This window comes from Pantherophis guttatus, chromosome 1, assembly GCF_059756535.1.
Source record: "Pantherophis guttatus breed Tessera chromosome 1, ASM5975653v1, whole genome shotgun sequence".
NCBI lineage: Eukaryota > Metazoa > Chordata > Lepidosauria > Squamata > Colubridae > Pantherophis > Pantherophis guttatus.
In genome coordinates this window covers 219406383-219421871 of record NC_142063.1, presented here as the reverse complement: position 1 = coordinate 219421871, position 15489 = coordinate 219406383, and the positions used below count along the sequence as shown (strand labels likewise).

At 38.4% G+C, this 15489-nt stretch overlaps 1 protein-coding gene and 1 long non-coding RNA gene across 5 annotated transcripts in view; one reads left to right on the top strand and one right to left on the bottom strand.

Moving 5' to 3' along the window:
* The window catches only part of DLGAP2 (DLG associated protein 2), a 459052-nt gene that overhangs the window by 19825 nt on the left and 423738 nt on the right, over positions 1 to 15489 (bottom strand). For all 4 annotated transcript variants that reach the window (XM_034436765.3, XM_034436764.3, XM_034436770.3 and 1 more), the window contains 3 exons: positions 6092 to 6441; positions 2296 to 2381; positions 386 to 801 (listed from right to left, as the gene is read on the bottom strand). In XM_034436765.3, the coding sequence (XP_034292656.1) occupies positions 386 to 801; positions 2296 to 2381; positions 6092 to 6441 (852 nt within the window). The remainder of the gene's footprint in view (positions 1 to 385; positions 802 to 2295; positions 2382 to 6091; positions 6442 to 15489) is intronic.
* On the top strand, positions 6733 to 15195 carry LOC117676933 (uncharacterized). The gene is made up of 4 exons (XR_004594572.2): positions 6733 to 6913; positions 7964 to 7999; positions 8796 to 8874; positions 15110 to 15195. It is a non-coding gene; the product is annotated as an uncharacterized LOC117676933 (long non-coding RNA).

Genomic DNA, 15489 nt, shown 5'->3' with positions numbered 1-15489 from the left:
TGATCTATTTTTCTTTAAAGCTAGCAATATATAATGAAGGCAAGAGTCAAATACTTCCTAATCTAATTCTTCCTCTCTCTAAAAGTTTAGTGTATTGTGTTTTATGTTTGGAATCCCATCTGAATTCTCTTTCATATCTGGAAGTCAGTAGTTACAAGGAAACATATTCATGTGATTTTATATAGAAATGTAGAAGTTTCAGCTTTTACAAGCAAAGGAAATACTCTGGGGAAGTCACTCTGCAATGCAGTGGCAAGGTACACGGTCCATCAAAATTTCCCTCTTTTGTCCAACTCCAAAATGCAAAGTCATAACAGCCACAGTACAGAAGGGAATAGATTAAAAACTGTAAGATAAAAATAAGCACGGAAAGATATATTCTTACTTTCTTCAGAAAGATCATTTTCTTCTGCTTCTCTCTCCATCTCTTTACACCATCCTTCCATCCTTTTAGTCTCAGTGTGTAGCAGCTTCATAAACCATGACCCATCCCGTCGACATGGAGACATTCGTCCTGTTTCAATGGTCTCAATGGATGGTTCCAACCAGGGTTCAGGTGGCGGGAGATTGGAGGTGTCAACCTGGGTCCTATAATCTTCTCTATAACTAAAGAGGCCTTGTGTCCGTACAGTTCTTACTGCACCATACTGAGTAGGAGTACTTGGCTCTGAATGTCTTTGGAAAGAGCCACCAAACTGAAGTCCCTTGTCCTCCATTGTTATGTGTCCAGGAAAGCCTTCAAGTTCTAAATCGGCTTGAACAGCTGCCGTTACACTGTTTGAGCGCTTAAATCGTCCATGGCTGGAGTAAAATGGAAAAACAACACACTGATCCATATATTGACAATGTTTATAAAAAGAAGGCACCATCTACTATTTTCAGGGTTTTAAGAAAAGCTTTAGAAATATTGATAACAATGAATATAAAGATTGAAAGGCACAACATGAATGGACTGCAGTCTTTACAGGATAAATGGTTATTAATGACCCAAAGCAAGATACAAATCAATTACTCAAACTTAATTTCGAAAGCAAATGTTGATTTATTCTCACAATAGAAGCTAGGAGTGTTTTGTAAATGCTACAGTGACACATTATCACTAAACTAAACAGAAATAAATGAGTTAAAAACCATGAAGTTTAAAACAGAGGGTGCAGATGATGGGGTTTGAGAAAAGATTGTCATTGTTATTTGGAAACAATAGATATCTGTGAGCACATTACTATATCTGTGTGTTTCTCAACTTTGACAACTTGAATATATATCGACTTCAATTCTCAGAATTCCCAGCATGAAGTTGAAATCCATAGATCTTCATGTTGCTAAGGCTGAGAAATTCTGATCTTATGGAATGTAATGTAGTGAGGAGATGAATTCCCAGGAGGGAGGGAGTGAATTCCAGAGGAGTAAGAGGCAACTCATCCCAAATATTATGTGTGAGAGAAAGAGGGTGAAGACAGCCTCTTCTTCCTAGAGTATATTGTAGATGACTCCTCAGTCTGGTGTCATGGATCCACTCCCAGACCCCTCTCCAGATGCAAGTTCAGAGGAGGAGGGTGAGTTTGAGTCTGCAGAGGAAAGTGTGGAGCTGAATATTAGTCAGGGTCAGGATTGGAGCTCAGAGAAGGCTAACCTGATGGAGCAGCCTCAGCTGTGTTGGTCAGACTAGCGACAGGCTGAGGCTGAGAGAGGTGAACCACAGCTGCAGCAAGTTGGCCTGGAGGCTCCAGGTGAGGACTGAGAGCAGCTGCCTCCCCTTAGCAATGAAGAGGAGGTAGAGTTCACACTTCCTCCTGATCCAAGAACACGTAGAGCAGAGAGGAGACAGGCACAACGCCGGTCAGCTAGGTAGTCTACCTCACCTCTCATGAAGGGCACTGTCTACTTAACCCCACCCTGAAGACTTGAGTGTTGCTGGAGCAATGTGCCCAGTTCTGTGCCATTTATCCTAGCATGTTTGATTCCTGGACTGCTTTCCTGGATTGTGTGTGTGCCCAGTGGACTCGGTTACCCAGTGATTCTTGCTGTGCTGACCTTGGAATCCAGACCTGTGCAACAGGGCTGCTTTCCAAGGACCTATGTGGGGGGTTTGAATAAACACCTGTAGAACTCTTGTCACATGTGCGTATGTGTGTAGGGAGAAGGGTACACATCTGGCAAGATTTTTGTCTACAGGTGTGAAACAATAAAGAACTCAGCTTGGAAGAATTACCATGTGCCAGTCTTGGTTTTGAGTCTGACATCTATACTATACATCAAGCAGACAAAAACATAGACAGAAATGGCCCAACCTACCGTTTATCATCTTCCACTTGCACTCCAACCGAATGATACTCCCGTAAGCCTTTGCTATCGTTGTCTGAATCAGTTGCTGCTTCCACCTAGTTCAAGACAAAGGAGAAATGTTTTGAAGTGAACGTGACAGTTGGAGATCATTTCTACCCACAGTGATTATGAAGGCAGACTAAACTCTCCCAGTCTGTACGGATATGCTGATGAAAAAAACAAACAAACCCTAATGGCTGGCCCATCCCTTTGCCTTCGCCTTCGCTTTTGCAGGAAAGGCATGGCAGTGCAGGAGAATTAGCAACGTTAATGTTTAGTCATATATCTTTTGTGTGGGGAAGAGCAGCAACCAGAGCATTTGTGGCAGAACAGAGATGAGGCCTCTGAGAATGTTTTTGCAGCTTGCACAAAGCAAATTGCTATACAAACACTATAAACAAGATACATTTGGCATTTTATGAAATATTTTGGTCAGAGACCATAATTGCAAACAAACTAAAGCATTTGGCTAACATCCATAGCAATGATTTCTGTAATAAACACATAAAGGATAAGGAAAGATATGCAGCCATTAAGTAATAAATCCCAAGGATTTCAAATGCATGTATCTCATGATCCAAAATGTTTGGCCATCTTTATATTTTATATGCCCATTGTGGAAAACAGTAACAGAATCTGGCTGCCATGTGCTAAGTATGAAGTGGATTTTAAACAAAATGCAACATTAAACTAAAATGAATATTTGATGAGGGGAAGATCATCTGAATTATAGCACTCCAGATATTTCTGGTCAGGGGAAATATTTAAAAGTGAAATAATATTTTGATTTCAAATACTGATGATGACAAAGGCTTAGCTAAGCCATTGGTCTGAATACTGTACATCTACTCTGAATTTAATTTTTTTGATTTTTTTTTTTTAAAATCTGCTCTGTAGGCAATTTCTGTTAAAAGACAGTAGTTGATTTTTTTACCTGCTGATGTCAAAAAGGCTAAAATTAAGAATGTCACACTGGCTTATTGGTTTACATTAAGCTACATTCCTTCATATTACTTCTGGTTTACAAATTATATAAAACTGCTTTATAAATCAAATAACGTCTAAAATAAACAATCCCGCTGTGAATGAAAATATAGATGTACTGCAAAATTAGTGCATAGTCATCTAATAAGCGTGCTTGCTGTGTCTTTAATCAAGTCAATATGGAAATAAAATTCTCAGATGTTCTAAATGCAGGTTTAACTGGGAAATCAAAAAAGGTTTATGAAACACATTATTTGTGTATTGTAAACAAGAACCTGCTACTTGTATTTTTGGCAGCCATAACTGTTCTATCTTTTCTTCCACAGATTACAGTTGAGGGTTTGCCAGTGACCACAGAAATGATTTACTTGTAAACAAATAAATTTGGCTGATTTTGTGCTTCCTGTTTTATGGGCTCTATAGCCTCAGTGGGATTTGCTGAAGAAATGGCTGCAGGAAGTCTTTATCTTACTCAGCTTAATTTTTTTTTAAAGGAGACTATATCTTTAACAAATAGTGTTTGTCATTTACTGTACTTGAAAGTAAAGAATAGAGAATGAACACCAAATGCCTTGTTGCTATAGAGATTTGTTGGGTGTCTGTGTAAATTGCTAGGCAAATATATGATAGGATTCTGTATCTACACAATTCCAAATCAGTGAATAAAAAGATACTATTCTCATAATGGGCATTAAAAGGAACAAGGAAAAGAAATATTTGAATGATGGAATGAGAATGTTATGATTAATTGTACAGAAAGTAGATGAATCAAAGCATTTGATATGATCACAGCTTTGGACACAAGCACTATACATAATAGATGAAAAAAAAAGCCCTTCACACTTTCTGACTGAATAGATTCAATAGGAAAGTGGTACTTAGAAACCCAAACTAGCGGACAATCTTCTAAGCCTTTCATTATCATTTACTAAAGCTGCATGCACATCCTTAAAAAGAAAAACCTCACTGCAGTATACTGCAGTGTGAATTGTTTCACCCCTGTGTTTAATTACTGCGTAAGCCTATAGGGAATAGATGACCTGAACATTTTGCATTTATGCTAAACTGCATCCTTTCCATTAGACTGTAGCAAAGCCGTTGGGCAGAAATAAATAGATGGATTTTTATCCAAACCCCATGGCATTTCATAGGCATAGGCCTTGAGTCCAATTGCTCATAGCTGCAGAAATGCTTTTGGAAGAGCTCTTTTAAATGAGACATATCTAATCAAGGAACACTTCACGGTATCTATTTAATTCAGCATTATTATCAATAGGATAGTTTTTATTTAAAGGAAACAGTAATTCCACCCTGCTGCCATATTGCCAGGAAGGGAAAGGTGAAAAATACTATAGTAACACAGAACTGAACCTAATTAGGGAGGATGCCTACACAAGATCCAAGATTACCTTTAACTGCTTCTGAGAATCCTCAACCCTTAAATAGAATGTAAATTAAATCTAAATTAATTGTTGATCCTTCTAAGAGCTTTTCAGCATCAGAGAATGGAAACCTGACAGCCATATAAACCAATCCAACTAAACCAAACCAAACCAAGAAGCAATTCTAGGCTCATGTGGTTAGTTTATTATGATGTATGAACCTACTCATTACAGTCTAGTGCTATGGGAATCCATGATTCTATGGCTTGTGCAACAAACATTATGGATCAATCCAGCTATTATTGTGAAGCATCAACAGGAGTGTCAGTGGAGTGGAGTGTCAGAAAAGTTAAGATGGCAGGTATGATCAAAGCCCCACCCTCTTTGGTGCACAGCACATATCTAGAAAAGTGGCAAGGATTCAAACCATGTAGACTTGCACACTACCTTGGCATTTTGGGACTCCCATATCCATGGAAACCCCTTGGTTTCATGAATTAACATATCTCCTTAGATACATTGATTTTTTCTTAAAATAAAAATAAACAATGCTGTTTAAATAAGTGGGTTAGTTGAAGCAGTGGACTAGCTTAAAACTGATTATTCTGACCAAGGAAGCATCACTTCCATGGTGCTTATTACCAGGAATTGTTCTTTCTATTTCTTATCACCAAATGTAGAGGTGATTTTAGAAATACCTGTGTGTTTCTAAAGTAGAAGTATAAGCAGGTTCGGTGGAACCTCAATATTTGTAAAAGTTGTGTTGCAGGTCAGACCTGTAGGCATGCTTTAGCTTTTATTGATAATTTCTGTTGTAGTATGTGCTTAGAAATACAGTACTTCTTGTTACACTAGTGGCATAACATCAAAGGAACACCAAAGGAAAAAACTGTTACTAATTCTATATTCTTTATAAATTAGTTTTCTTATAGCTTCAAACTCACCCGTCTACATTAGTCTCCATTGCTATGTAATTAAAACACAGCCATGAAGGAAAAACAGGGTAGCACAAAGCAGAAGGGAGGAAAAAAGAAATATTTGACTACAGTTCCCAGTTTGACAGTCGCACAGCCGTAATTTCATAATCTCTCCAGGGAAAGAGAAAGATGAACATGCTGTTCACTTGTGACTGAGCAGGATAATTTTCATCTGCAGCATTAGTGGCAGCTACCCTGCTCAGAGATGTATTCATTCATTTTATTTCCGGGCACTGCACACTAGCTCAACTCTGCTCTGCATGGTCATGTAGCCAGGATGTGAATTGTAATTAATGATAATCACTTCACACAGGGATTGTTGTTCAAGTTATTAGGGGCCTCTGAGCTGAATGACTCATCTGATATGCTTTACAGAGCTCAGATGAGTAGCTCATCCCAGAACATGTGTTAAGGACAGGCTACCTGGATCCCTATAGAGGAGCGCCGACTCTTCAAGAACTCCTCAGCCTTTGTCACAAGGATGGCCTTGTCACTGGTTCTCACAGAGCTGATTTGACTGTCCGACATGTGGCGTTGTGCAGCTGCCGTTTCCATGGCCAGATTCATAGCCTTGTTACTATCCAAACTGTCCGTGGAGTTGTACATCCTGAGGCCATCCTGAGGCCATGGGGAAATCCCCTGAGTCCGGCTATCCTGATAGGCATCCTGGGTGGATTCTGTGCTGCTCTGTGCTGTAACTGAAATGAGTGGCTTCGAGGTGGTTCGTGGGGGTACAGGCGGAGGGGTCTTTTTGTAACTTGTGTAAGTTACAGCTGGGAAAGGAATGCAGAAAAGGAGAGAAAACAGGGTTAATAAAAGGCATTGCGAGGAAACAAATTCTCAAACTTGACTCTACTACTTAAAAACTGGAGGGCCTTCTTTAATATATGCATCCATGGGTCTCCTCAGAATTAGCATAAAATCTCCCTCATATAAAGAACAGGTTGCTATAGCAACACATTCATTGCATTTCAAACCCCAAGCAACAGTGGTGGGGAGCATCCTCAGCCATTAACAAGTTAAAGGAGTTTTATTTTTCCATGCATAGGCTTGGGTGGGGAAGGTAGGATCAGTAAAAAGGGTCTCAATCCATACACTTAAGGAGGGAGACTCCTTGGAGTTTGGGCTGCATGGAAAGGCTTCTAAGATTCTGCATGGCCTAGTCTGCCAAACGGAAGTTGTGAGTGATATTGTAGCAACCAAATAACTGAACAACAGGTCCTGTGTCTTCTTCAGTTACAGCAGGTATTTAGGTGATGATGAAGAGAAAGGATTGAAAATATGCTGAATAAAAAGCCAGATGATGTTTTCCAAAAGTGGAGAACCATCTGAGGCAGCATTTCTTCTTATGCTATGAAATGATCTGCTGTCCTGGTAAAGAAGCCGGTTTCACCCTTCCCTGTTTTAATTATTTTATTTATTTATTTATTTGTTTAAATTTCTATACCGCCCTTCTCCAATGTAGGACTCAGGGCGGTGAACAGCCAAAGTAAAAACAAGACATACATACAAAACATACAAAATCTAAAATCTGTTTAAAATAATTAAATAATTTTGGCCGTAATTAAAACATTCCAATTTAAAATCCGTTTAAAATTTGACTCAAGCCAGCCCAGCTTGAGTCATTATCCCATTTAGGCAGAATAAGGTGGCTGTAAAAGATTGTAAGCAATCATACCATGATTACAGTCAAATCTTGCACAGCTACAGTAACATTTCTCTTTTAGTAAGAAGCATTGGAGGTTGAGAGAGAAAAAAGAAAGTTAAAGTCAACTTTCTCCCTTGGCTCTACTAATTTCTCTTCCCCTCTTCCCCTTACAAGGATTCACTACCAGCCAGCTGATGGGTGTGCGGAAGGCTGGTTATGCAGAGCTGCAAAGCAATGGGATGGTTTTTCCCCCTCAGGGAGCAATTTGCACTTTCTAGGAATTTCTGTAAACTACAAAGACATGCAGCTGTTTCATGTGAATATAGAGGTAGTTGACAGTTGACCTCTTTTGGAATTTTTGGACTTCCCAAATAGGGTTGGTCAAGTGCTACCATCTTAAAAAGCCTAACAATGGGTATCTATTGCTATTGTCTTCATTCAGAACTGGCCTGTTGCCCTTTCCTTCCACCCGAGTCATAATAGTATATTGCCTAATCAATAACTCAGAACAAGACTTCTGACTATGGCTTTATTGAGGGGGAATAATGTCAGGGAATTGCTCAGCAGGTGTCCAAATGAAGTCAGAGAGACACTGAGGCGAATTTGTAGTTTTATATAAATAAATATATTTTACATTTACATTACAGCAAGCAAGAGAGTCAGGCAAACAGGAGCATCATGAGGTAAATCTCAGAGCACACAGGGCACAAAGAAGAAAAGGGTGGGAAAAAAGGGAACCTCCCCCTTTTTCTCCACACCCACAGCAACCAATCACAGCACAGATTGCCTCATGCAGGAGCCAGCACTCTCCAACCAATCAACCATAACTGTGTGTTCTGGCTCATTGTACAACCACATTGATCCCAGCTACTAAATTTAAATATCTTAACCAATAAACCAAAGTTTATTATAATCAGATAGTCTTCAAATTATGACCATAATTTGGACCAGAACTTCTATTGCTAAGTGTGGCAGTAGTTAAGTGAGTCACAACAGATTTTATGATTTTATGTTAAGCAAATCATTCCTGTCATTAAGTCACCAGGGTTGTTAAGTGAACCCAGCTTCCTCATTGATTTTGGTTGTTGGAAACTGGCTGGGAAGATCCCAAAGGGCCATCATATGACTTCTTGAATATTGCCACCATTGAAAAAATATAGTTGGTTGCCAAGCACACCAATTTTGATCATGTGACTGTGGGAATGCTAGAATAGTTGTTAAATACAAGGACTGGTCATAAGTCATTTTTTTCAGTGCCAAACAGTCAGTAAACAAATGTTCATAAATTGAGGACTTCCTCTAGAAAACCGAAAGTTACAGGGCAAAATGGGGCTAATATACCTTTTTCCCCATTAGATGGAACAGAGAATTGAGCCCTACAGTAGTCAAATGAATAGTTTCTCAAGCCAGTTATTCTGATATCGAAGGGGGGAAAATAAGCGATAAATGCCTCTTCATGAAAAGGTCTTCTATTGATAGGACAGACAGAACCCACATGTTCCCGTTTTACCTGCACAAAATGGAATTGTACCTGAACAAAATTAGAAGCAAAATGGAGGTAAGTGATATGGAATTATATTAGACATTGTTAATCAACGGTCCCCAATCTTTTGGCACCAGGGACCAGTTCCGTGGAGAGAGGTTTTTCCATGGACCGGAGAGGGTGTGGTTTTGTGTGTTGCCTGCATCCCACCGATGGGGCTTCACTTGTTTGTGCAGACCAGTTTCCAGCATGCCATGGACAGGTGCTAGTCCACAGACTGGGGATCCCTGTTGTTAATGGGTGTCTAGACTCTAGAATAGTGATGGCTAACCTTTTTGCCATCGTGTGCCAGGAGCGAGGGTGTGTGTGTGTCCCACCGGAAGTTGGCAAATTTCTGGCCTCCAGAGGGCCTCCGTGGGGTGGAAGGCCGTTTTCACTCTCCCCAGACTTCTAGAAAGGCTCTAGAGCCTGGGGACAGAAAAAAATGGGCCTTCCCCACCACCCCCTGAGGTCCTCCGGAGGCAGGAAACAGCCTGTTTCCCTACTTCTGGTGGGCCCAGAAGTCCTGCGCACGCCGGAGCTGAGCTTGCGTGCCCACCGATATGGCTACGCATGCCACCTGTGATATGCATGTCATAGGTTTGCCATCACGGGTCTAGAGAATGGCTCTGCCTAGAAGTCTTCAGGAGTTGAGCTCTATCTGAATGAGCCTTTACCTAGTTTATAGTATTACAAAATAATCCAGGATGAAAACACAGCAGACTACTGATTTCAATAAAGATTTCAATATGATTTATTAAAAATTTCCTTGAAGCTGCTCTTTCTCACCAAAACAAACAAACAAACAAAAAAAAACTCTTGGGAGAAGGAAGGGGAACCTCAGGAGAAAATACAGTGGTGCTCCATCTGGAAAACAATATAATGATAACTCATCTAATTTCCTTTCGAAGGTGAGAAGAGACATTGCCTTTGATTACTTAAACAATTTACTAAAAATACATATCTATTGTTATTGCAAGAGAGTGGCTGTGCTTACAAGACAGGCTTATCTATAGTTATATTAACAATAGGTGAATGTAGCCATTAAGCAGCTTACTGAATTAAAGAGTACTATGTAGTTGGAGCACATTTCTCACCTCTTCTTAAATAGAGGATATTTTGTGAATGGTACTCTAAGAGTGGCAGAAATCAGGCTTTTTCAACAAGCAAGGAACTGAACATGGAGTTAGAAAATTCTGTTTTTCTTGTGATGGTCCAACCAATATACTACGATCACATTACACTTGAATAAAAGATTGGAACAGGCTACTTATTAAGTCCAATTTTCAATTTTAACCTTTAAGGCTATCAGAGAGACTGGTGGTATCATTATGATCTTATACAGATGCTAACCTCTGTAAGAGAAGTCCTTTTTTAAAAAAATTCCCACTTGCAGAAGCCCATTTCTTCATCTCCATATAAAGGGATTCTTCTTGTGTGACACCCAAAATTGTGCAACTGTTTTAGAATTTTGCTTGGTTGTTGTCTCCTCCCCTTATCCTCTCCCATTTCAAAAAAAGTATGAAGCTGCAACTTTTGGATTCAGCACTTTGCAATAATATTTTATATGATTATTGTTGCTTAAAGCTTTATATATGTAATTTATATATGTTTAATATATATAAATACATATATATAATATATGTATTTATATATATGTAATTATTACCATATATTATAGTTTCTATCTCTACTTTGATTTACTCAACAGAAATCAGAATGTGTGGCTTTTTTCTTCTCCACTGATACCAATTATTATTTTTAACAGACAAATGTTGGGGGAAAGAAAGATTCTCCCTCTCACTGCATGGGCCCCCCAATCTGGATTAGTCTCTTTGAATTTTCACTTGAGTAAAAATAATAAATATTGTATAATTTCAAAAATTCTGTGGCTTCACTTTGCTCCACTGCTGCTTTTTGGGAACCATAATTGAAAATAGCAGAATCAAAAGAAAACCACACTTCGTTCATACCACAATTCCTTGTTAACCTCTTTTTTAAATTTCAGCTATGAGATATGGCGGGATCAATAGGAATTTGAAAACTTTGCATGTTGCCTGGAGACCTTCAAATAGGTCCCAATCTACTTCTTGGCCACTCAACCAACATGATCTATCCACAAATAACTATTTTTCTTTCATTAAAAAAAACAGTCTGAATCATATGCATCTACTTTAAACAACCGCAGATTTCAGTTTTATTCAGTTTTTAAACAGTACGCTTTTTATACATATAAATATTCTTTGTAGGAACAATGCTATAGTCTTCTCTGTTGCTGTCTTGAATATCCCGGCTCCTTTGTTGAAATTCTAGGAAGGAACAAAAAGCAGTTATTTACCTAGACACAATTGTTTTAATACAATGTGTATGAAAGAGTGAAGAACATTTAAACAAAAGTGTGCCAATTTTAAGTTAGCTTAAGATACAAAATTTGCTTAAGTAAGCTACCAAATGTTCAGTTTAAAAGAATTATATTGCATAATCATGTTGAGTTCAACATGGGTTTACCTTAGATGAATTCATGTGATCTATAAGAAATAAAATACTTACAATGATTCTTGAGAGTGTCCATTATGTTGACAACAATCTTCCTACTGCACTGGAAGTAACTAGTACAGGAAGGGAAAGGCAGCTGAAATAGAACTAGATAATTTGATATTAAAGAATATCTGGCAGATTCTAAACAAAGGTAGCTGATTTATAATATGCTTGATGGGAGAAAACAGTTTCAGAAGTGGCCACTTCCAGTCCAGTGCTCTCTGGCATTGTATTACAGGTCTCATCATAGATAGATCACATAGCCATTGACCCTGCTTGCTGGAGATAATGTGAGTTAGAACATCTAAGTGTCAGTGGTGTAATGTCCCTTCATCCAACTTTGCAGGATTAGGTTGAAGGACTACAGAAGACCGAGAATACTATACGTTCCAAATAATGTTTGTATTACAGAAGTGATAATTACAAAAGTAAATGTAATATGCTTATATTCTTACACTAAGAATCATTTGCAGGAGTCCTTTTTAACTCTTGCACACCATGTTATGGGCCACAAAATCTTGTACCTGTAGCATACGGCATAAACATCTTCCCTGTGTTTAATTTCTATTTGGCTAAGCTGGTGTGGAAAGAATTAGACTACTTGTCTCAAGTTTTATGCATATATTATTTAAACTAGGAATTATAGTACATTGAATATATCAAAGAGCATATGAATGAGATGGGAAATCTCTGGGACAGCACTTTTAATTGGAATGTTAGTCATGTGAAGGTCACATTCATGAAAGTGTCAAAGGCACACAGTGGAGGATCCCTCCATAAATTTGATCTCGTTTGAAAATATGAGCTATCTATGAATCAATATAACACTAGCCTAAGTAGAAAATATCTAGGCTGAAGGAGATAAAATTTCACTTGAATTTCACTTATTCTCCATTGCTGGAAAGACATGAAAACATATTGCCTTTTCTGTGTAACAAATCTCATTCATCAAAGATGCACTCATGCCTTGCCTTCAAAATATTATAGCCCCTGTGATGGACAAAATAAAGGAAGTATCCTTCATAAGGCAAGATCTGATCTAAAGAATTTGTATGTCAGACAGAACATATTTTTCCTGTACTCAAGATTAACAGTCAACAATCAGTTTCCAATTAACTCTTCATTTTCTTAGCAAGTATGAATGAAAAGTGAAAGACCCATGGAAAACTTCATAGCATTTGGAATATATAGCTTCAGAGATACTACATAACTTTATTACTTTTCACAAAAATAAAGGAGTAAGAAAATGAAGCCCAAACTCAGTAAAAGTCTGAGTTGCTACCATCATTTAATCAATTATAGAATTCAGTGTATTCTGGAAGAAAAAATGATGGGAGCATTTTTTGACAGTTGAAGTAAATAGGATTTACATCATTAAATGTGTTCTGTTTAGAACAGATATAGGACAGTCCATGCTCTAAATTTACCTCTTTTCTTTAAAAATCATAATCAATTTTGAATTATGACAATTTCATTTCATATTTCATTTTTTAATTAAATAATAGCCCTATTTAAGAATTTTTGAGGGTTGTCTTGTTCTCATGTTCCATTGAGACATTTCAATTTTTAAATAAAAATGCTGCAGCCATTGATTTTCACAATCTGATGTTTATTAAAAGAATGAAAAGGGTAGGAGAACCATAAAATATGTTTTTCCTTCTTCCTAGCAACTGGACTTGTCATTCCATGTGATCTGTAGCATCTCTATAGTTAGGCTTTCAGCGAATGGTGATGGGATAAGAGCCTTGTTCCTCAACCAGTTTTCCACAGGGCCTGTGGTCCATTGTTCTTAGTTAACAACTAGTTTTCAATTCACAATATACATTTTTTGGACACAAGAGGCAATGCCTTAGAAAAGAATCTGTAAAGGCTTGAGAGCTGCAACAGGCCTTGTGCAATATGATAAAGAATGTAGTTGGAATATGGGCAAGACCAAGAGCAGAGTTTATCTTGCCATAAGAAAAACGCTATGCCACCCCTCTGCCTTCCACGTCACCCACCAACCCTGTCTGGCCTGACCTGCTGGTGAACCCACAGACCTTAAAAGCCTTTCCACTGATTCTGACATCTAGGCTGAAACTCACTAAACGTGTCTTAGATTAAAAAATTGGCAAACACTGGCAACTCAATTAAAAACTATGAGAAATTCCTCCAGATATGAAAATTCCTTACACCCACAATAGGCTTCCCCACTCAAACCTATCACCTTGGGGTCACCACCTTAACTTACAAAAGACGACAAACTGCAAAACCCTGCAGGGCAGGAAGTCACATTTCCTCTCCAGTGGACCTGAGGTGCTTTCTGGTAATCCCTGCTCGCTTTCCAAGGACAAAAGACAGATCTCTCTATAAAAGAAACCAACTTTTCTTTTCAATTCATGGCCACCTTTGATGATTAACTGACTATTTTTCTGTTGAATAAACTTCATCTCTGCTTCAAAAAATTGTCCTGTGTTCTTTGGAAAGCCTGCCTCAGATTGAACTATAGTTTTGTCAGGCACAAACAACCAGAATCATTTGTGAAGAGTCTCAAACAGAAGCTTTATTGTTAGTCACCTATGTTACAAGAATCTTGCCAGACTGGCTATATTCCCTTGAGTACAGTCAGATGAGGTCTCAAAGCTTCTAGAGGAAGTCAGGTCTTTGCTGCTTTCTCCAGTGCAAGGACTCTAAACCTGATCTCTTAACATCTCCCTCTAGTCTAGCTAGAGATTCCACCATATCTTCTAATAATCTATTTTGGGTGTGGTGGTAAGACAGCTGAAAACTTTGCAAAGCATTAGACATTTATTTTGCCCCTTAGAATCATATTACACCCTCCAATCCACACCCCAACTACCTTCAAACAGGCACATTTTCCAGCCTTTTTCCTTAGCAAGGTGGTGTGTGTGTGTGTGTGTGTGAGAGAGAGAGAGAGAGAGAGAGAGAGAGGGAGGGAGGGAGAGAGAGAAAGAGAATAACAAATGGGATGTTCCGTACAGCCCATGTAGTGCTTTTTCTGCAAACCTATCAGAAGGAGAGGCTTGATTAAGCAAGTTAGAAAAGGAGAAGCAAACCCAGGCTACTCAGTTTAGCAGCCATTATATGCCCAAGCTTCTCTTAGCAGCTTTTGGAAAAGGAACAGGATATGATTCAAATGACAAACTGGGCTTACCGAGGCACCAACCCAACTAATTTTAGTCAAGAAGATACTCAATTGAGCCAAAAGGAATTTGTACATGACTGATTACTACGGTACTTGGAAATAATTTAATTTGAAAGATGAGATGCAATTTGTTGAGGGAACGGGGCCTTACAATATCTCCGCAATGCTGTTCCTTGCCAATAAATCACTGGCTAATTGAAAAAGTAAATATATAATTAGAGAGGGGAAATGAGGGACTGTTCAGCCACTTAATTGCTGATAACAAGGTCAAATTACCATCAGGATTACCATGGTAATAGAGAATAAGAGTGGATATGAGGCTTTTGATTTCCATTTGTATTTTTTAATATACATGTCCAAAATATGACTAATTCTAGCCTTCCCTATAAACCTCCCAACTGCACCTTAGGTAGAATTATAGTATGTGTGTCTTTGCTTCATTCTTTTGAATAGAATTCAACTGTTGAGTCATTCACTGGTTTTATAAAACACACCATGACATTTGAAAAGCTCAGGGATTTGCCGTAACTTGATGGTCTCCTTCACTGGTCAGCTCATCTCATTTGTCTTACTCTGTAACTGCCACAGGAGACAGGGTGACCAATGCAAGAAGACATGACCGGGATACGGAGTGAATTGAAAATACAGCAGAAGATATAACAGATGGGGAAACGAGAAGAGTTAGAAATAGAAATGGGAAAGGAAACGTCACAGTGTTCTCAGAAGTGGACCTCTTCTGAGCAACCAGGGCCAAAAGAGATTTTTTTCTTATAGCCATAACATTTTAAAGCACTCTTCAAATAATAGAATAACAGAGTTAAATTGTAAAGTTTGGATAAGTTGTATATAACCCATGTATCTTTGATTTAGGGAGAGAAAGAGTGAGCAAAAAGGAAAGATTAAAACTAACAAGATTAAAATGGAGGACAAATAGAGAACATTGCTTTGGCCTTTCAAATTTTGACACT